The sequence below is a fragment of the Talpa europaea genome (assembly GCF_964194135.1).
Source record: "Talpa europaea genome assembly, chromosome: 12".
NCBI lineage: Eukaryota > Metazoa > Chordata > Mammalia > Eulipotyphla > Talpidae > Talpa > Talpa europaea.
The window spans coordinates 83,174,680-83,196,622 of record NC_140079.1 but is presented as its reverse complement, the minus strand read 5'-3'; the positions used below and the strand labels follow the sequence as shown (position 1 = coordinate 83,196,622).

Below are 21,943 nucleotides of genomic sequence, written 5' to 3'. Positions count from 1 at the left end.
TGGAGACTGTCTTTTCTTAACATTTCTCCAGGGACTTACTGTTTTCATTTTAGATTTCGTTAACTCCCTTTCCTTGTGAGTTTCCTCTTCTCTCTCTGTGTTCTCACTTCAAGCTCCCCTTACCTCTCTGTTCTCTCTCTGACTTTTGTTAGACATTGGCCTTTTGTCTCTGGCCATCCTTAGTAAGCGGAGCCAAAGCTCTGTGTGTGGGCGGCGCCTCAAGGCAGCGGTGGGTGTGAATGTTGGGTTGGGAGCCTCGAGATACCAGTTCTTCTCCCCTCAGCCAGTCCGACTTCCCACAGACTCTGTCTTCAGGGATCTGGGCCAAGCGTCTGGCACTTGGGGTTGGGGTTGGCAGTTACCATTCAGTGTAGAGTCCTCCCATCACCCTGGCTCATGTGGCACCCACTCACTCTCCTCCACCATGCCCAGTGTCCTTCAGGGTCTCTCATAAACCTCGCAGCTCCTCAGCCTATCCGGGCCTGGAGTCCCCGGTACCTCTTCCTACAGAGGTGCTTAGCGCCTGTGGGACCCACGGCTTTGCAGGGTTTCCTTGTAAAAACTGGCTTCCTTCTAGTGGACGTCACCTCCTCCCAGGCGTCTGACTGGGTCGAGAGAGCCAAGACCAAAGCCGTTTACCTGTTGTCCATGGAGGTGTGGCCTGGGGCGTGCTCCTGCGCCATCTCCTTACCTGTTCGCTCCCTCTGCCCTTCATCTTCCTCCCCATGCTGCTGCTCGTTCTGGGGAGGACCTCGGGAGTGGGTGGCGCAGACTCGTGTCCCAGGACGCACACTTGGCAGGAAGGGGAGAGCCAGTCTCTCTGCCCCGCCGAGCGCCTTGGAGCCGACACTGCATGCTGCCTGGTCGCTCTATCCTCCTGCCCACGAGAGAGCCGGTGCCATGGCCTCACCTGCCTCCCTTCACAGGGCTGCTGGGCCTGGAGGACGACGGGGACCTGATCACCGTGGAGTTTGACGATGGGGACACGGGGAGGATTCCTCTCTCTCACATCCGCCTCCTGCCTCCCGACTACAAGATCCAGTGTGAGTGTGGCCCTGCTGCCCAGTCACCGCCCCCAGACCCTTGCTGGGCTCCCTGTGTTATAGGACAGGGAGGGGGCAGCCCAAACCCCGCAAACCTGCCTATTCTAAGTGGGTTCTGCCATCCGCCGCATCAACACAAAACATATGAGACTTTAATGGGAAGGAACTTTAATAAAACTAGGAAACAATATAGGAAAGGCAAAGAGTCTAGTTTCTAAATGAAGCACCCAAAGTTACCCGTCCCCTCGGGGGTAAAACTCCATCCATATGGGATCGGCCCAGAACAAGGCCCCAAAGCCTGCCACAAGTCTAAAGCATCTTCCAGTGGGGACCCACAGAAAAGGGTCAGAAACAACCGGACAAGCCCGGAAGGAAAAGAGCAAAATCAACATCAAGATAAAAGCTGCCATTGTCACCTCCCCACGGGTCTCACCCACATCTGTGTCACCCCGTCCACGACCAAAAGACAAGCGCAGTTTCTTCATGTGTCTCCTGGCTCCATCCTGCTTCCTTCCTCAGTCTCTTCTGCAGCTTCTCCTCTTTCTGCTCAGCTCCACCCTCCCTTGGGTGGGGCAGGGAAACTCCCCCTTTCCTGGGGACCACCCTGTTACACCTGCAGCGTGGACCCCCCCTGTAGAGAAGCTCCCAGCTCCCTGAACCTGGTGCTACACTGTCGCTGTCTGCCATTTGGACCCATAGGGCATGGACATGGTGGGAATGAGTTGGGGCTCCCAGAGTGGGTGGGGGGAGGGGATCAGAGGGTTTCCCAGACTTTGTGTCTGGGGCCTGTTAGGGTAGGCCCAGGCCAGGCTGCCCTGTCGTGGGTGGAGGCGGTAAGTGTACTGATAGTTCCACACTCTGAGTGGCCGTGGCACTTTAAATCACTCCCTCACTCTGGTGTGTCTGTGAACCTCCCCTTGACTTGCCTACAGGAGATGGTTCAAAGAGGAAATGACCTATCCAGGGTCCATGACTAGTTCAAGGCAGATCCAGGACTCCTGGGACTTTTTGGTGTATTAGTGTCCGGCCTCAGGGGTGTTGAGTGACCTCTACTAGATCAAAAATAAGTCACCCTCTGTCATCAGCCCCACAGCTCATCCATTTGAGGAGCCCCACTGAGCTACTTCAGGGGACGCCTTCCTCCAGGCCTCCTGGCCACCTGGTGTCATGGGGCCCCTCCCCATGACATGATTGCCTGGCAGCTTGGGGAGTGGAGACCCCTGCCTGAGCCACCATCCGTTCTGCCCTGCAGGTGCTGAGCCATCCCCGGCGCTCCTGGTGCCGAGTGCCAAGCGCCGCAGCCGGAAGACCAGCAAGGACACTGGGGAAGGCAAAGACGGAGGCACCCCGGGGTCAGAGGAGCCCAGCGCCAAGGCGCGAGGACGTGGCCGGAAACCCAGTGCCAAGGCCAAGGGTGGTATGTCAGCCCTGCCCGGACCAGGCGAGACCACCCCCACCTGTGGGAACTCTGGACCCCAGGGCTATTTTGACCATTTGACAGATTAGGAAACTGAGGCTCAGGGAGGCACATTGGTCTGTCCGTGGCATAGCTGAGATTCAGCCGGGGTGTGTTCCCCCAGGCTGCAGAGAAAAGTGCTTTGGGCTAAGAGCTAGGGCTAGTCAGGGCCACCTCCTGACACCAAGATGGTGATGTGAGGGCCTCTGATCTGGAGGCCCAGAGGGGCTGCCTGTTCAGGAGCTGGTGAGTTAGGATTGAACCCCGGGCTTTGTGACTCGGGAGCCCCTGCCTCATGTAGATTTTCCTGGTCTCTTTTAGATAGAGCTGCTGTCCTGGAGGAAGGGGGCTCAACAGATGAGGTGCCTAGCGCCCCATTACCTCTGGAGCCAATCAGCACCCCAAGTTCCAAGAAGACTCCCCCAGAATCCGTGGACAAGCGGGCCAAAGCTCCCAAAGCACGCCCAGCACCCCCACAGCCCAGCGCAGTGCCATGCACCTTCACCAGCTGCCCAGGTCCTGAGTCCTTTGGGGAGCTGCCGGCCCCCTCTGCGGCCCTGGCCCCAGCCCCGCTCGTCACCATGCCCATCACCATACCGGCCACCCGGCCCAAGCCCAAGAAGGCCCGGGCTGCTGAGGAGTCGGCCGCCAAGGGTGCCCGGAGGCCAGGGGAGGAGGCCGAGCTGCTTGTCAAGCTGGACCACGAGGGTGTCACGTCGCCGAAGAGCAAGAAGGCCAAAGAGGCCCTGCTTCTGCGGGAGGACCCCGGGGCGGGGGGCTGGCAGGAGCCCAAGGGCCTCCTGGGCCTGGGCAGCTACCCGGCGGCAGTGGGCAGCAGCGAGCCCAAGGCGGCCCGGCCCAAGGCCGGGGACGGCGACCTGGCCCAGGAGCCCGGCCTGGGACTCACGTTCGAGGACTCGGGGAACCCCAAGAGCCCGGACAAGGGCCAGGCCGAGCAGGACGGGGCCGAGGAGTCCGAGAGCAGCGGCAGCAGCAGCAGCAGCAGCGACAGCGGCAGCAGCAGCAGCAGCTCAGAGACGGAGGGGGAGGAGGAGGCCCGGGGCGGCAGCGGCCGCAACTGCAGCGCGTCCAGCTCCAGGGCTTCCTCCTCGTCCTCGTCCTCGTCCTCGTCCTCCTCTTCGTCCTCCTCATCCTCCTCCTCCTCGTCCTCGTCCTCCTCGTCCTCCTCCTCCTCCTCCTCGTCTTCCTCCTCTTCGTCCTCCTCGTCCTCCTCCTCCTCCTCTTCCTCCTCGTCCTCGTCCTCCTCCTCCTCCACCACAGACGACTCTTCCTGCAGCTCAGACGACGAGGCCGCCCCCACCCCCGCGGCCGGCCCCTCGGCCCCGCCAGCCCTCCCCAGCAAGGCCCCCAAGCCGGCCCCCAAGGCTCGCTCCTCCGCGCACTCCCCTGGCAAGAAGGCCCCGGCGCCCCAGGCGCCCCCGCCGCAGCCCCCACAGCCTCTGCAGCCCAAGGCCCAGGTGGGCGCCGGGGCCAAGACCCGGCCCAAGAAGAGAGAGGGTGTCCACCTCCCCACCACCAAGGAGCTGGCCAAGAGGCAGCGCCTGCCGTCCGTGGAGAACCGGCCCAAGATCGCCGCCTTCCTGCCTGCCCGACAGCTCTGGAAGTGGTTCGGCAAACCCACGCAGGTAGCCCGGGCCCCGGTCTGCAGGCTTTGTCTTCCTCCGGCAGGGTGGCTGCTGCCCGCCTTCCCTTCTCCTTGTGCAGAGGCCTTTCGGCTCTCCCAGCAGCCCGTGGTAGAGGGGCGGGGAGCGGTGCAGGTGTCTCCCGTTCACTGCAGGGAACACTGAGTCTCGGCTCCGAAGACCCCGTGTCTGTCAGACTCAGGGCCCGTGTCCTAAAGGGCCTGCCCTGTAACCCTGCGACACGGTCCAGCCCTCTGTGGGAGCCGATAAGCACCACACAGAGCCTCCAGCGGGGGGCTCCATAGCCGCAGAGCTCGTGACCAAGCAGCCGGTGTTGGTCACACAGCTTCACACTCCCTCCCTCTCTGGCTTCTGTGGTAGAGCAGCTCAAGGCTCCCACCTACTGGGTTCGCAGGCCCTTGTCGGGGACAGACTGGACCCCGCGCCCTCTCCTGAGCCAATCAATGTGGCCAAAAGGCAGAATGTGCTCCTTGGCCAGTTCTGGGTCACGTGGTTGTCCAAAGGGCACCCCGCTGGCCCACCATGGGGCGTTCTACCCCCTGCACATGTGGACACAGCACACAGGTGCATGTGTACGTGACACACACGTGTGCATAGGCACATGCCACCTGCACACACATGCCCTCCCAAGAAGCTGCTCTGTGGACAAGGGGAACAGCCCCTGTGGAGACCGGTTCACCCCACAGGCCTCCGGGTGGGGCAAGTAGGGCTCCTGTTCACATGTGTGATGGCGGGCAGAGTCCTCCACTTCCTTGAAGCCCAGGTCCCACTAGGGCCGGTTTAGGGACTTGGAAGTGGACTGTAGTGCTCCTCTGAAAAGCTTGGGAGGTTTCTGAAATATTTGCATCAAGTTGGTGTCCAACTTGTGTCCAACAAGTCGGTCAAGAAGGCCAGAGAATGTTCGGAATCCAGACTATCTTGGTTTTTTCTGTCTCTTTAGTGGCTTTCTAGGGCTTTCCCTGTCCAGCCAGGGGCAGAGTCCCAAGTGGGAGAGGACAATTCTGTATGCTCCAGGATGCACCCCCAGGGCCCTTTAGAATTGTCTGACCCTGAAGGGTACTTTGAATCCTTTTTTGGTTGTGGGCTCTAGGCTGAGCATACAGACCTTTGTAGACCCTTCCCTGCAGGCTACAAACAGTACCCAGACATTCCAGCCCCCAGAGTTCTGATCCCAGCAGGTGCTTTATTGACTGTGGGTGTCAAGGGGTGAGCACTTCTGAGCCAGGGACAGCCATCACATCCTCACTGTCCTGCATCTACTCACGACCCATTCGTTACTCTAGCTTCTGCCATTTGCAGGTTCTGGTGTCAGTGTCAGCAGTATGAGGGAGGGTTCTTACAGCTGCTAAGGACAGAAGCCTGATGGAAATCCACTTAAGCACAGGGCCAAACTTGCTGACTTATTTAATAGAAAATCTAGAGGTACAGGCTTTAGGTAAAGCTGGATCCAGGGGCTTGAAGGAAGGCTGCGTTCAGATCCACTCTCAGGTCTGTGATCTGTGCTCCAGACTCTCCTTCCTTTGTGCTGGTGTTTTTCTCCAGCAGTCCCTCACCCTCTTTGTGACATGAAACCCAGTAGCTTTCAGCTTCCATTCTACCAGCTTAGAAGTGATAGTAGAAAGGAAGTACCTTTCTCTCAGGGTTCAAGCTAGTGCTGGTGGAGTGTGTTTGACTTGGGTCCTGTGCTCACTGTGACTGGGTGTTTGGATTGGCCAGAGGGGTCCTGTCCTGTCCCAGGGATGGTATCAGCCTCACAGAAAGCCCAGTGAACCAATGGGGTCTGTGAGAAGGGGAGTAGCTGCTAGATGCCGAAGAAAGTAACAGCTGCCAGAGTCAGTTTAGAAATCCTAGCTGTGGACTTCGCCTTGAGCCTCATTCCACCATGCCTCGATCTGTAAAGAATTTTAGCAGTTTACAGGATATATAAGAAATGAGTGACGTGGACATAAAAAAATGCATCACCATGAGGAAGCCAACGAGTTAAAAGTAGAAAAGGGACTGCTGCAGGAAATTACAAACCTAGCACCAGCCCAGGTGAAGGTACTGAGGAGGCTGCAGGGAATGTTTGTTGAGTGAATAAACACCCCTAGGCCTGCCTGTGACCTAGCAGCTGTGGGCACATGTGCTGGATCCTGCAGGCTCCTGAATCTGACCTTAGTGGCTTCTCTCTGCAGGGGAGAGTGAGTCATGCCTGGGGGTTGACACCCCCACATCCCCATCCCTCATCCCTGCTTAGGCCACTTGGCGGGGGACGCGGGGTGTCTGATTCTGCTGAGCCCACGGCTGCCTGTGGCCTTATTGATTGAGGCCATGGTGACTGGAGAGTTCTTGTGGCCCCAGGGGTGTGCTGAGGGCCCTTTGGCTTTGCCTCCCGCTCCTCCTGCTGGACCTCACTGGTCCTGTGTGGACGGCAGGGCGTCAGAGTGGGGCTGGCCAATGGGAAGGCCAATGTTGGGACCCAACGAGAGGACTGGACCCAGGGCCATCCTTGGGAGCCCCATTGCACCGCTGGTGTGCGTTGCCTGCACATTAGTGGCCGTGGGCCCTTTAGGGCGTCCTAAGCTGAACTTAGCCAGGAGGGCATTAGAGGTCTCTTAGCTGCAGAACCTGTAGCTTAACTAAAGCCCTTCTGCGAGACTCAGTGTGCCAAAGGGATGCAAGAAGGGCTCCCTGGTTGAGCAAGCAAGGGTGTTCCCCCTCCTGTCCTGCCCCTTGCAGGCTCCCCAGAGTTCAGGGAAGGGGTTCCAGGTGGCAGCACCTGCCTGGACAAGGGCCTGGTGATGTATGCCGCTCTTGACCCACCCGTGTCCCACAGCGCCGTGGCATGAAGGGCAAGGCCCGTAAGCTCTTCTACAAGGCCATCGTGCGCGGCAAGGAGATGATCCGCATCGGGGACTGCGCCGTCTTCCTGTCGGCCGGCCGGCCCAACCTGCCCTACATTGGCCGCATCCAGAGCATGTGGGAGTCGTGGGGCAGCAACATGGTGGTCCGCGTCAAATGGTTCTACCACCCTGAGGAGACCAGCCCGGGCAAGCGCCTGCACGAGGGCCAGGTGAGCTGTGAGCAGGCCGCGGCAGGGAGGTGGGGTAGGGGGAGCCAGAACACATCCCTGGGGTCCCAGGCAGTGGGAGGTGGGGGCCAGGGTGATGGGGCCTGGGCCTGGGGCCTGGGAAGGCAGGGCCCAGGGTCACTCCTGCCCCTCACTGTTGCACACACAGCTCTGGGACCAGAAGTCCGGCCGCAGCCTCCCTGCAGCCCTGCGGGTCTCCAGCCAGAGAAAGGACTTCATGGAGGTAGGAGGTGTTGGCGGGCAGTGGGTTCCTCCTTCCCCACGAGCCCTGGGAGGGGCCGGCTCCGGTTCCAGCTCCCATCTGTGACTCAGCTGCTGGTTCCTGGTTCCTGTCTCTCCTGGCCTCAGCATCTGTTTCTTTGTTGCTTTCAGTCTCTTACTCTCCAGGTCTCTGTCTCTGTTCATCCTTGTCCTCAGTTCCTCTGGGGGTTTCTGTCCCTGTCTTGGGGGGGCTTTCTGTCTCGGGGTGTGTGCCCTCAAGGATTCCTCTGGGCCTTGTGTTCTGGGAGGGGGCTCTCCCTGGCCCTCCCTTGCTCTGACACCGTCCACCCACCATGCCCACAGCGTGCCCTGTACCAGTCCTCGCACGTGGACGAGAATGACGTGCAGACAGTGTCGCACAAGTGCCTGGTGGTGGGCCTGGAGCAGTACGAGCAGATGCTCAAGACCAAGAAGTACCAGGACAGCGAGGGCCTGTACTACCTCGCGGGCACCTATGAGCCCACCACAGGCATGATCTTCTCCACCGATGGTGTGCCTGTGCTCTGCTGAGCGCCCCGTGCCCTGCCGGCGCCCCACCAGCTGCCTTGCGCCCTGAGGGCCAACAGAGGCCCCTCACCATCACTGCCACGGCTGGGGGCCACGTGCGTTGGTTGTGTGCATGCAAGTGTGCTCGTGGATGCCCTGGCGCATGAGTGAGTGTGTACATGTGTGTGCCCGTATGCATGCACGTGTGTACACACATGTGCACATGTCTTCAGTCCCCCTCTAAACCCCTCAGTGCCCCCCGAGACAGGGGCTCCTCTCAGCTATCAGGGTATGGCTCTGCCCGGCCCCCTCAGAGGCCTCCCTCCAGCACCTTGTAAGCACTTGGTCAGGTCAGCCCCCACCCCTGGACCAGCACCCCCAGGCTGATGCCGACGGGGGGTTTGGTGGGAAGGGTTTCTGAGGAACCAAACAGAGGCTCACCCTGGGATTCCCACCACTATGGGTCCTCCCAGGGGGCCCAGTGCCTGGCCCCCCTCAGCACAGAGCCCACCTCAAGCCTCCTGTAATGAGGGTGGTTCAATGCCCACCCGCTGCACCAACCAGGTTTGCCCTGGGCACCTGCCAGGGGTCTGGCCTCCGCCCTCTCAGGATGGCCTGGACTTGGGGACAGACCAGGTGAGGGTGGAAGCCTGAGAGCTGGGCAGGTGGAGGGGCTCTGTGCCCTGAGGCCCCAGCAAGGGCTTGCCCTGCCTGGCCCAAACCCTCACACTACAGATTCCCCTATGGTGCTGAATCCTCACCGGCCACACGCAGACGCCCGCCCGCCCGCCCGGGCGAGGCCATTGGCCGCCAGGAGGGGCAGTTCTTAACCTGTACAGTTTTATTGTACCAAGAGACTCTTCCCCTGTATCATACGCCTTTAAATGGAGTCAACTTTTTAATTATATATATAAAGATAAATATATATAAATATATATAAATATAAACTTTTTAAAACTGTGAAAAATAGCTATGAAACTATAAAAAAAGCGAACACATTCTGACGTGCAGAATATTATTTTTTATTTCCTGTTAGATTGTGAGTGTCTAGCACCCAGCTTCACAGCCCTCCCTGCCCCAAGCACACCCCGCCCCTGGCCCAGGTGTACTGTACTCGCCCCCAGCGCGAGGAGAGGGAGGAGAGCAGAGGCTGAGGGCGCAGGCGGTCTGCGGCCCTGCCGGCCCACGAAAGCACTTACCAGCCCCCGCCGTTCTGGGGATGGAGCCCTCGTCCAGACAATCTTAAGGGAAGGAAAAGCCAGACTTTGGTTTTGTTTTTTGGGGGAGTTATTGTTTTCCTTTTTTTTTTTTTAAGTTTCTTTTGGAATTTTGTTTGTTGGCAAATTCTGTGTGATTTTTCATAAAAAAAAGAAAAGAAAAGAAAAAGTTATAATTGGAAAAGCACTGTTGTCTGGAGTGGTTTATTTCGTGGGCTGGGTGGTCTTGGTCCTGGTCACAGCCCCTCCCGGGGGGCTGGCATTTCAGGGTCTGGGAGGTAAAGGCAGACGGAGCTGGGTGCAGCCCAGAGGGTGGCCACTGGCCACATGTGGAAATTTCAGTTTGAGCTGATTTAAGTGACAGGAGGTGAAGCTGCATCCGCCCCCTCTCCGCAGCTGCTGCCTTGGGCAGCCAAGACAGAATGGCCCACCCATGCAGTTTCCTTTTCCTTCTTTTAGAATGTGGAACTCCGTTCTCCCAGCCATGTCTGTGCCTGGGGCCCACTGTGCTGCTGGTCCGAGTGGCAGCCAGCCTGGTGGATGGTGGGGCAGCACCCCTGTGGATGTCCAGGGAGGCTGGGCACAGTCTTGGTGCTGCACCCCCTCCTCCTCTGAGGTTGGCTCCTAATCTGACCCCACAGGTCCTCTCCCAGCAACCAGTGCAAAGGTCAGTGTGGATGAGATGTGACATTCTGAGCTGTGCCGCGCAGGGCATGGTGATTAAAAGCACTAACACCCTGAAGGCCGCTAGCTCCGCATCTGGCCCTCCCGGTTCTGAGGAACACCAGCCTGGGAGGTGCAGGGCACTAGCACCACTTGGCAGCCTCCTGGGGCACCGCCCCTCATGCCTTGGCCCTTGTGGCTGTGGGAGGGATGGGGGCTGGCCTGGGTCCAGATGAATGGCGCCCCCCTTTGGGTCCCAGGAGCATAGCTGACCCGCAGTGTCCAGCCCCTGCCCCCCCTTCAAGAGACCCGCATCAGAGAATGGATCAACATGGAAATTTGTGCAAATGCCACCAATGGGAGTGAGAAGTGAGCCCAGGGTCTGCTCAGCTTCAGGGCTGGATGCCGTCATTCTCCCTGATTGTCCTGAGAGCCACAGAGGCACCAAGTTGCCCTTTAGACCCCAAATGCTTCCAGCCCCACCCGTCACACAACCCCGTCTGGGGCCGGCTACACGTGGGGGGCCCTCCTGCTACTGCCCATCCCTGCCCACCCCCTAGGAACTGCAGGCTGGGTGCAGGCAGGGACACTTCACAGACGGGAAGAATGAGGCCCCAGTTATGTGGGTGGGAAGGACCCTCACCGCACCCCAGGGGCCAGGCAGCCCCACCCACACAGACACCATGGAGGCCAGTGGTGCAGTTTCTCTGCCTTCATCTTTTTAATGGCCAGTGCGGTACAGTTAGTGGACAACAGTGGACGGGACACAAAGGGCGCGCAGTCACAGCTGTGCCGTGGTGGTGTGGTGTGCAGGCCGTGTCCTCCAGAGGAGCCCCTTGGCAGGCTGCTCCTGACTCTGCCAAGCCAGCCTGAAGCTCTGGAGGGTCCAGTCGGGGAGGGAAACCCCCACCTCCTATTTGGTGAGGACTCATGTCTTTCCTTGGGTCTTGTTGGTCAGAGACCAAGGCTGAGGTCAAGTGCTGACTTCAGCTAAGGTGTGGGGAGCGGCTACCCTCCTGCCGAATCAGGGGCAGATGGAGGAGCAGAAGTTTTAAGAACTGGGAGTGGGGGAGAGTGGAGGACTCTTAGGCTCATGAGGAGGAGTCCCCGGTGAAGGAGAGGCTGGGTGAGGTTGCACCCTGACAGGAGCCATGTGATTAGTGCCATGTGGCCCTCAAACAGACCTGGGGGTGGGAGCCACCGGGGGGATACTCTGGCTGGTGGTCTGCTCTGCTAGGTGGGAAGGGCTGTGAGTGACCCCCAAAGAGCTCTGGCCTGGCTAGGGCTGGGGCCACCGGACATGGATGGACGGTGGAGGGCAGGGGTGAGACGAGACGCAGAGCACAGTGCTGGCGGAACCCTGGTGGTGGCGACAGGTCCGGGCTTCCAAGAACTTAGCAGAACCCTGGGACTTGAGTGACAGGTGGCTGGGTCCAGAGAGGGTGGCATCATTGGCACTGGGCGGAGGCCGGGGCCCCTACAGGCACTGCAGTCAGGGGCAGGAAGGGCCTCAGGCCTCTGGGCCCCTCATTGGGGCCCCGGGGCCCTTCCTGGGCAGGGCCAGGGCCACACCTGGCTCAGAGCCTGCTGGGGAAGGACGCATTGGCGGAGCTGTAGAAGCAGCTGTGGTGGGCCTCCCGGGTGAGGCTGTAGGTGAAATAGGCCACAGCAGAGCCCAGCGTCAGCCCCGTCATGTAGGACACAGTCATGGTGTTCCCTGTGGACGAGACGGGCCTGAGCTAGCAGCAGCGCGGGCAGCGAGCCGTCTGCGGAGGACCGAGCAGCCAGTTCCACGCTGACGCACCTGGCCGCCATTGGCCAAGGGTTGGAACTTTGGCTTCTCAGGTGTGCAATGGAGTCCACAGCCCCTCCAGGGTGGCTGGACATACCAGCTCACCCCAGGCCTTGCCTGCTTGCTTATTTCCACCTCCAACTGCTCCCTCGTCACAGGTAATGCGGATGTCTGATGGGCCTCTTGAACCCACTGTGCCGGGTATCTGACTCTGGCGCCCTCTCCTCTCGAGCTCTCTCCCCATCTCGTTCGACACGAATCCAACCTTCTAGCCTCGAGCAGCAGTACCCACGTGGGACACCTGTGGCCCCCTGTCCCTTTCTCACGCCCCATCACCCCATCTCCCAGTCTGCCTGCTGGCCCTGTGGCACCACCCAAACATCCAGGATCGAGTGCCTGCTTCTGGCTCACAGCACCCTGTCCTGAACAGCAGCAGTCAGGCCTCGCCTTGCCTGCCGGAGCGGCACCAGAGGCGGCCTTAACAAGCACAGCCACATCCTGTGTCTCCTCCGAGCCGCCCTCACAGCGGCCCCTCCCATCTCCTGCTCCCTTACACGCTGCTATCGCCTCCAAGAACCGTTCCCCTTGCCCGTCCTGTGACTCCCGCACCTCTTCCTCCAGGGCGTTGCTCGAAAGTCGCCACCTGTCTGAGGCGTTCCTGGGCTGCTCTGCATCAAGACTGCCCATCTCCTTCCTCCGTGGTACTTACACCAGGCAACGTACTACATCTTTTGTTATTGCCTGTCAGCCCCAGAAGCAGAGGGACGTACTACTTTGTCGTCAGTGTCCCCAGTGCTGAGAACAGCAAGGACAAGGAGAGAGTGAAGGCTTAAGTGATGGCAGAGCACACCACACCGTGAGATCCCTGAGGTTGAGTTGACTTGAGCCCAGGACCGAGACATGCCTTCTTGCAAGATGGGCCTGGCAGAGGGGCACTAACATTCTTGAAGGTGTCAGGTTGCCGGGCGGTGCCCCGAGATGTCCCAGGGCAAGCCAGGCGCTGACCATGTGGGCCTTACCTGCCAGCTCCCGCTGCTTGGGGCTTACTTTGCCCGCCGCCAGGATCATGGGCACACTGCCGAAGTAGCCATTGCTGATGCCCATGAGCAGAGAGAAGACACAGGGCCAGGCCGGGTGGCGGAGGGTAGGCGTGCCACTGGGGTAGACGCAGAGGATGAAGAGGGGGATGAAGACCACACGCAGGCAGGAGCAGGCCAGCAGGTGGGTGCCCCGCCAGTCCACGGGCAGGGCTGCCAGGATCTGTGGGGAGCCGGGCATGTGGGCCTTGCTTCCTTCCCCACACCTCCCCTCCCCTCCCCACTGCAGCATCCTACCCAGACCCCTCATTAGTAATACACAGGCCTGGCTGTGCGCCCAGCCCCCCCTAAACACTTCACATGTTCCCCTTCAACCCCCAGGTTTCCTCCAAGGGTGGGGCTCTTGGCCCTATTTGAGACTCCAAGGCCAGAGGGTCAAACCCACCTACACTTATAGCCGGAAGCAGCAAGACTAGGATCTGAACCCAGTAAGCCTCTCTCTTGAAGCAGACTCTGGCTCCTCAGACCTCTTCGCTGTGTGACCTCAGGCAAATGGCCTCCCTTCTTTGAACTTTGCATTTCACATTCATTAGAGGTGCCCCATGTCAGGCCAGCCCAGAAAGGATAACTTTGCTCCTATTCCAACCCTCCCCCCAACCTGCCCTGCTCTCGCAGGGTCTTCTGACCCCTTTGAGGCATTTCTGGGTGACCCCACCTCCTTGGGGGTGGTAGTTCCTGCACCAGCACCTGTCCCAGGTGGGAGGAGACGCACCAGTCTCGGGGACACAGCTGATACACAGAGCTGCCCCCTGCGCCACTGCTCCCACCCTCCGGCCAGGAGCCCACACATGCCCAGCTCCAAACACCCTCTGCACCCTTCCCGCGGTTGGGGTGGGGGCTTGGGCTGGGCCCCGGTGCTCCAACACCGGTGATGGGCATCACCTCCCTCTTCCCTGAGGCTGGGGTGGCTGGGGACAGGGGCGGGGCCGGCATAGGAGGGGGGCGCACCTTGCCCACGAAGTCCGAGAGGTTGAACACCGCCATGATGAGGATGGGCAGCCACTCGCCCAGGATGCAGTGGCGGATCTCGGACTCGAGCCCGGGGAACAGGCACAGCGTGATGAAGTAGGTCACCGCGATGGACAGCATATCGGCCCAGATGGCGCGCGCCACCACGTAGCGGTGCAGCAGCAGGGCTGTGGGCGGCAGGCAGCGGTCAGTGACCCGGGGGACCCCTGGCCCCTGCGGCCTGGACCCACCCAGGTGTGCAGATAGAACGGGGGTCCTTGCGGTGGCCCAGCCCGCTCCGCCCACCTCTAAAGGAGGGCCAGCTCCGTTTGACTCTCGGCGTAGGCACGTCGAAGCGCGTGTAGGCCCGGCCGCAGCTGCTTGTCGCCTCGTGGGCTGGGCTGTCCTTCGGGGACCCGCCGTTGGCCAGGCCGGAGCCCTGGTGCTCCTGGAAGCGGCACGGAATGGGATGAGGTTTGGCTGGAGACTAGGCCCCGCCGCCTCGCACCCCCTTCTCCCCCCTACACTCCCCCGCCTCTGTGGGATCCCCCTGGCCCCCTTTCACGAACAAGGACGCTGAGGGGCCCACGCAGGGACGTGAGCGCCTCCCGCCCTGCCCGCGCCGTCACACCTGCCGTCCACCTGGAGCGCAGCCGCCACCAGAGGGCGCCCCAGCCCTGGGCCCTCACCCTGCAGGTGAGGCCGGGACCACGGCGGGGCGGGGCGGGGCGGGGCGGGGCGGGGCGGGGCGGGGGGGGGGCGGGCGCCAGGGCGGGGCTCGGACAGGAAGGGTCTGCAGCCTGAGGCTGCGGCCCAGGGCTGGGAGGCGTGGTGGAACCGGTGCCCGGGGCTCGCGGCCTCCCTTCCCACCTCGAGGCAGGAGCCGAGGGCCGGGCGAGCCCGGCGGCAGCGTGGACTTACGAAGTGCACGTCCCCGGCCGCGACGTCGTGGTGCACGCGGTACCCGGCCCTGCGGCCCTGGCGGTCTCGGGGCCTCGCCGTGTGGTAGCGAACAAAGCGGCTGCGCCGCACTACCAGGTGCAGCAGGAAGCACAGCAGCTCCAGGCCCACGGACACCAGGAAGAAGATGAGCGTGCTGGCCCGCTCGTCAGGCAGCAGCAGCTTGGTGAGGATGCGGCTCAGCGAGATCATCACGCCCGCCGTGCCTGGGAGGGAGGGAGGGGCCTGGGCCTGGGCCTGCACTGTGCGCCCCCAGGGCCCTCTGCACAGCCTGCCCACACGCAGCCCCCCAGCTACTGCCACTCGCTCTCCCTGACCCAGGTCTCCGCACTCAAGCCCCCTCACTCTGCCACAGCCCATCCTACTACCCCAATCAACTCCACCCCAGCCCAGCACTGCTGCCTGCGTGCACATGCCTGCACACCGGGAACATCTGCGAGTCCTGAGACACAGCGGGGCCAGGGTAGACACAGGCTCTTCCTTTCTGGGGTGCAGTGGGTACCCACACACATGTCACAGAAAAAAGCCAACTGTGCGTGGTACAGGCAAGGGGGGAAAGCACTCTAATCTCGGGGTTCAGCAGGAGCACAGGTGTGGGGGGGCATGGACTAGGGAGCAGCAGGCACGGCCCCGTGTATTCATGTAGGAGGAGCTGGAAGGAAGTGAGCGGAACCCTGAGAGCTGGCACCGCGCTCGGGCATGACAGGCCCACAGTCAGCACCTTACACCTGCGCTCTGCACACCTGCTCCCAGCATAGCCAGGCCCCTCCCTCACGGGGGTCACCCCCACGTCTCCCCAGGCCAGCATGCCCAGAGCTTGTGAGCCAGGGGGCCATTCTCCAGGAAGAGGCTTCTAGAACTCAGGGTAGCCCAGCGTCCCATGTTGGGGTGTGCAGATACTTACTCTCTCCAGTCATCACCCCCTGAGTGTACCTCTTGGGCAGCATCCCCGTGTACCCATAGAAGCTGGATTGCTGCACTTGAGAGAGAGAAAGAGAGAGAGAGAGAACACGGAGTGACCGTGAGACACCACTTATCGCCTGGCAGCAGGGATTGAAATTCAGAAGTTTGAGAACAACCAGTTGGTGAGGGCGCAGGGGCCTTAACACTGCTGGTGGGGGTCGTATCGCCTCACAGGGCGTGGTGGAAACAGGTGAGCTGGGCAGCCTGGGCAGCCAGTGGGCGCCCGGCCTGGCTGCCGCCTGTGGAGGAGCAGGAATGATCCGGCACTGCTGGCCCAGACAGTGAAGACCTGCACGCGCCTCCAGGCTTTCTCCAGGAGTCTCCTGCCAGCATGTGCGCTTTTGCTTTTAACAGAACAGAATAGACATGAATTCACAGCCTACGTGGAGAATATTACTTCACGGAACCTTGATTTTACTTATAAATCACACACATGTGTTTTCTGGGTCATACTGTGAAAGTATTTCTTCCTGGAAGTCATGGCCAGAAAAGTTTGAAATCTACGAAACAACCGGCCTGGCCTTTGCAAACGTCACTGCCGGGGACCGTCCCAGATCAAAGGACAGTGATGGCAGCTACCCGGTGTGCGGGCCTGGCCTGGACCCCGGACTGGAAGGAAGATGCTCCAGAGGCTGTTGTCGGGACAGCCGGTCAGGAGACAGTAGTGGGTCAACGCCACGCTCCTTGGTTTCGCTGTGACATGGTCAGAAGGCATGTCTCGGCTTTTCGAAAATATACGCTGACGTGCTGGTATTTGGGCGAGAAGTGTAATGATGTCTACAAGTAGTTCTCCATGGTTTAAGGGGAACGCATATTATTTTATGTTTACATATATTTAGGGCAAACATTTATACACACACGTAGTGTCTGTCCGTATGCATACAGGGGATGGAGAGAGATGGAGAGGAAGAAAGTGTATGTGGCAAAATGTGAACCTTTGGCCAAACTAGGCAAAGACGCAGGAGTCCTATTATTCCTGCAGGCTTGTCATTAGTTTATTTTCAAAATGAAAAGTTAAAAAAAAGTTTGCAAGCTGCTGGCCAAGAGAATCGTGGGCAGGATGGTTCTGGAAGCCCATTTCATATCAGAGGAAACGGGGAGGCTGCCCACTGTCCACGCAGGACCCCATGTGTGTGGACGAGTGCACACCGGGAGGGCTCTGACACCGTGTGTGCTCAGCGCTGGAAGGCACCATGGGTGCGTGTGGGGGCGTGCATATGGATGTAGAAGGCACTGTGGTCTCCATGTGTGTGCGCGTGTGGTTTATAGTGTGTGTACATGCGGGGGGGGGAGCACGTGCAGCAGCAGGCACATGTGCACAAGCGCATAGTGTGTACATGTGTGTAGGGATGTGCACCTGGAGGCAGCAGGCTTTGTGGGCGTACCTGTGTGTGCACATGTAGGGGGTGTGTACTTGGATGCAGCAGGCATGCGTGTGTTTGGCATACACGTGGATACGTGCCAGCACTGAGACCAGCTCACTCTGTGTAAGACGCCCCCAGCAGCAATGGGGCTGGGGGAGCATGGGCAGTCCAACCCCCAACCTGCCCCCAGTCCCTACCTGTGCAGCCAAAGGCCACGGTGCCCACAGCAGCCAGGTTGATGGCATAAGCCTGGTCTCGAGAGAAGAGTTGCAGCCACACGTCACAGACACTGATGAAGAGGAGTGGGCCCAAGGCTAAGAGGTAGCCTGTAGGGGAGAGACAGACAGAGGGTAGTGAGGGGTAGTCTGAGGGTTCCTCCTCATCCTGGGTCTGAGGTGGTCTCTCTCCACCCTTTCCCTTACTGCTGGAACACTTTAAAGGCCTACACGGGACACCAGAAGGCTTCCTGGAGGAGGTGCCATGTGAGCAGGGCCAGGAAGAGGAACGGGGAAAGAAGAGCACCCTGGGCTGAGGGAAGAGCCTGGGCCCAGGGACGCCGTGTGGGGCACACAGGTGCCCCCAGCGTTGGGTTTCTAGTGTGCAGTGGACGCACACGCCCACCGTGGGCCTGGCCCTGTTTTCATACATCATCCCCCACAGGCTTCCTAGGAGGCGTGCCCACTGTGCAGACGAGGGCAGGTGCAGGGGCTGGGGCGCAGGGGCGTGCGTACCTGCCGTGATCCTGGTGTGCAGGCTCAGTCTCTCCACCAGCGCGTTGTTCAGGAGCACGGCTGCCAGCGCCACCAAGATGTAGGTGAGGCTCATGTCGAACACTATCGAGGTCCCTGCAGTGGAGGGTGGCCAGCAGCAGGTGCTCAGCAGAGCACCCCAACCTTCCACCCTTCCCCTGTCAAGTATGGCCTCCTGGCTCCGCCCAAGAGGGCTGCCGGCCTGGAATGGGCTGCCCCCGAGGTCAGCACTTCCCAGCTGAGCCGGGATTTGAATGAAACAGTTCCCGAACCAGGTCCTGCCTGTGGGGGTATGTGGGGGCAGCGGGCAGAGCTGGGCAGCCTGTGAGGAAAGGGGTGGCCGTGGGGACCCACCTGGGTACTTGTGGTGCAGGTAGTCCACATCGGTGATGAAGCTGTTGTAGGGCAGCAGGAACCCCACGCCTGCCAGCAGCATTGCAAAGTAGATGGCATGGTAGCGGTCGTCAGGCACCGGCTCCTCAGCCGCTAAAGCCAGAGATACCAGGTGAGAAGTGGGCAAGCCTGTGCCAGGCCACTGAACCAGGGCCGTGGCACCACCCACCACCGGCCACCAGAGTGCCTACCACCATGGCCACTGCCACCCTGACAACAGACATGGCATCCCATCATCCCAGGCCCCTGCTCACCTGTCATTGCCACCAGAACCACTGGGACCTGGGCGGCCAGCATGACCATCACCATGGCCACTGCCCCCAAATCCAAACCACCAAAGCCGTCATGACTATGACTGCTGTCCTTGACAACGGCCACAGATGCCCCTGTCACTGGGATCAAGAATTAATCAAAAGTTGGGCCTCCCCGGTGGTGCAGCGGTTGAGCGCTGGGTTGCAAAGCTGCCTGTGGCCTCGGCGGCGCCGGTTCAATCCCCGGCTGCTCCCCGGCCACCGGAGGAGGGTCCCACATGGCGCGCAGACCTTTCCTGCCGCCTGCTGCTCCCCTCAGCAGTGTACTTCGGTCCTTCTGCCTGCTCTGCTCCCCGCTCTGGCTCTGGTGAATTCTCTCACCCTCCCGCACTTCTGACTGTACCCAGTGCTTGTATAAACAAAAACCAACAAACAAACAAATAAATAAAAACATGCCTCAAAAAAAAAAAAAAGAAAAAAAAGAAATTCCCTTATTAAAAGAAAAAAAAAAAGAATTAATCAAAAGTTGTCAGACTCCATGGCCACTACCACCACATCCACTGTCCCCCCAAACCACTGCCACTGTAACACCAGCGTCATCGTCTCCAAGGTGTTCATCCACCCCCGCAGCAGGTGCCCACGCCACTGCATCATGCTGATCATCGTCACTGTCACAGCCACTGTGTCACCTGCAGACTCGAGCTGTGGTCACCCGGCATCACAGCCACTGTCGCCACGGCCACAGATGCCCCAGTCACTGCAATCACAGCTGCTGCGGACACCAAGGCCCTGCCCACCCCCCAGAGGCCACCCCCCAGAGGTCACCAGACACCACCCTATGGCCACTGAAGCAGGGGCTTGACAGATGGTGGGAGGCCTTGTGCTTGTTCTTAACCTGCCTCTGCCCTTTTATTTTCCCCACGATCCCTCCTGTAACCTCATCCCTTCCCCCCAACTCCTCCCTCGTAACCTCAGAGCCCTCAGTGCCCACTGATGCCCACGGGTTTCTGTAAGCATCTGACGTTATCAAACTAGTATGTAAACATCTGTTTTTGTCATTCTGACTTGCTTTACTGCACTTAATTCCCTCAAGCGCCCTCCATTTTACTGCCCCCTCCATTTTACTGCAAGGAGGGTGCATTTATCTTCCCTCTCGGCTGAACGGTTTTCACCAGTGTGGCCAGACCACGTTCTTGGTCTAGTCACCTGCTGATGGACATCCAGGCTGCTGGAGGGGCCTTCTGAAAACTCGGCTACGGAGCCAGCCGGCTGGCGAGGCCTCGTGGGGCCGAGACCTCGGGATACGTCAGAGTCTGCCTCGGGGCTGACGCCACCGTGGTTGGCACGTGTACACCAGCACTGCAGAGTGGGGTGGGGGGCACTCACTGGAGCCTTCGAGGCCCACTAGTGACATGCCTGCCTCTGCCTGACGACGCAGGGCTGTTGTGCTGTTCTGGCGCATGAGCATAGCTCAACGGGAGAAGGCTTCTACTCCGAGAACAGTGATTCTGCAGACCTGGGAGCTGAGACTGTGCCAGGCCCTTTTTCGGCCTTGCGTCCTGAATCAACAGGCAGAGAAGAGGCCACTGTCCTGGCTGTGCTGATGGACTTGGTTGCTACTATGCGTGGGAAGAGGAGTGTCTGAGGTACAGGGGACCCCCGTGCACCTCTCAGGACTTGCACGCACTGTCGATGGACTGCCGCAGCCACCCAATCCCGCAGAACCGCCAGCGGTGCAGGCCCCTGCTAAGGAGCCAAGGCTGAAGAGCTTAAGGACAGCCAAGAGGAGCGAAAGGACAGTATGCAGATGCCAGCTACACCCACAGGCCGGTCACGGAGAGGAAGCGGTTGTTATGGGTGCTTCTTCCTTATTTTGATATGAGTATGTGCGTGCAAATGTGTTCGCCAAATATTTCTGTTTTACTCGCTCATTCCCTTGTCATCCACCAGAAGGTGTGTTCACAACAGCTGACTTTACATCTCGGGATTTAGGTTGCAGATATCAGAGGAGAGGCATGATCAGCAGGGCTGAAGTGTGACTGGCCGTAAAGGGATTAGCCATCTCAGCCCTGAGTGTCTTTATCTGGAGATCAAGTGTAGTTTAAGGAGCTTGTGTGAGAGCCACACTGATCAGCGGTGCACTGTGATGGTCAATTTTATGGGTCAGTTTGGCAGGTTGTATGACAGTCCCCAGATATTCCAACAGACCCAGGTGTTGCTGGGAAGGGATTTGGCAGATTAAAGTCCCTCTTTAATCAACTCTAAATTAGTCAAAAGGGAAATGACCCTTGGTGGGCCTGACCTAGTCAGGTGAGGCTTGATTATGCGCTCCCCAGAGCGAAGAAACACTCAAATAACTCAGGCCTATGGGTCCTGCCTGTTTGCTTCTTCCCTCCTGACTGTCTGCTTCAAGGAATCCAGCCTCCACTCGAGTAAGCCGATATCCTGTAATAAATCCACACGTACACATATATCTATATCAGCCCTACAACTTTGTCGCTATCGCTGTCAATTTACTATCTTTACTATCTCCTTATATGTCTCCTGGCTGTTTCTCTGGCTGAAACTTGATTCATCTAGCTGCTGTCACCAATGCTGCGAAGTTAGAATCCTCACTGCCCAGCCACCATTTCTTTGGCCACGGCAGTGCAGCCACTGCCACATGACTGGCTTTGGCCAATGGATGTGACCAAAGTGACATGTCTTACATACGGGACAGAGCGTGACTGGCCTGTGCCCTTCTCCTGGAAGCCCACATTAACACAGAGCCTCCTCACCTGCTCATTCACAGGGGTCCTGTGACCCACACTGGACACTAGATCAGGGTGGGGGCACTGAGAAAGTGGGGCTGCTTGTTACAGTGGCAGCTCTAATCCATCTGAGAGATGGGTAGCCCGTGTCAATGACCCAAGCTCGTCCCTCCCTGAAGGCCCCCGGGGGCACCCAGGGCCAGTCTCTGTCTGCTTTGGGGGAGACACACTTTGCCTGCACCCTCACTCACCAGTATCTGTGAAAACCGGGATGCCCCTGGTCCTACAGCCCTGGCCATGAGCAGCCCCTGCTGCCTCGTCCTCCAGCTGACCACTGTCGAAGCTGAAGCTCATCACCACACTCCTGTCGGGTGTCCCCGCCATGCTGGGCTCCTTGAGGCGCTGGCTTCCCACGGTGCCCATGGCAGCCTCTGCTTGGAGAAAAGAGGAAGCAGGCTGAGGGGGCAGAAGGAGGAGACCTGGCACGTGCTGTAACCCCGGGCGGGGGGCAGTCACTCTGTTCATTCCATCCACTTGGAAACAGGAGAACACAACCCAACCCAGCAGTGTGGAGCACAAGATTTGTGTCTGAAGCAGCTCACCTGGCTGCAGTGAGGAGCAATGATGGAGGGCTGCCTGAGGGTGGTGGCAAGGGGACTTGGAGTGATGTAAATGGAGCAGAGAAATACTGTAGAGGTGGAAGGCAAGGTCTTGATGAGCAGTCAGAACAACAGACACACTGGACATGGTGCCAGCACTGTGCCCTGTGGCCCACTCTCCAAAGCCCTCTGAGGAGGTGTCATTCACTTTAAAGCC

The 21,943-nt window shown here is 59.5% G+C and overlaps 2 protein-coding genes across 3 annotated transcripts in view; one reads left to right on the top strand and one right to left on the bottom strand.

The window, feature by feature from the left end:
- Positions 1–8,004, top strand: part of TNRC18 (trinucleotide repeat containing 18) — a gene marked incomplete at its 3' end in the record, with an annotated part of 79,350 nt that extends 71,346 nt beyond the window's left edge. For both annotated transcript variants that reach the window (XM_084249354.1, XM_084249353.1), the window contains 6 exons: positions 927–1,043; positions 2,296–2,460; positions 2,821–4,145; positions 6,979–7,215; positions 7,382–7,456; positions 7,798–8,004. In XM_084249354.1, coding sequence (XP_084105480.1) covers positions 927–1,043; positions 2,296–2,460; positions 2,821–4,145; positions 6,979–7,215; positions 7,382–7,456; positions 7,798–8,004 — 2,126 coding nt within the window. The remainder of the gene's footprint in view (positions 1–926; positions 1,044–2,295; positions 2,461–2,820; positions 4,146–6,978; positions 7,216–7,381; positions 7,457–7,797) is intronic.
- Positions 8,005–11,437: 3,433 nt separating this feature from the next.
- On the bottom strand, positions 11,438–21,550 carry SLC29A4 (solute carrier family 29 member 4; the record flags this gene model as incomplete). Its single annotated transcript, XM_084249750.1, has 10 exons — positions 11,438–11,577; positions 12,672–12,912; positions 13,698–13,885; positions 14,004–14,145; positions 14,619–14,863; positions 15,562–15,636; positions 17,182–17,310; positions 17,716–17,829; positions 18,088–18,219; positions 21,379–21,550. The coding sequence occupies 10 exons, from the start codon at positions 21,548–21,550 to the stop codon at positions 11,438–11,440; spliced, it is 1,578 nt and encodes a 525-aa protein (XP_084105876.1).
- Between the last annotated feature and the right edge of the window lie 393 nt (positions 21,551–21,943).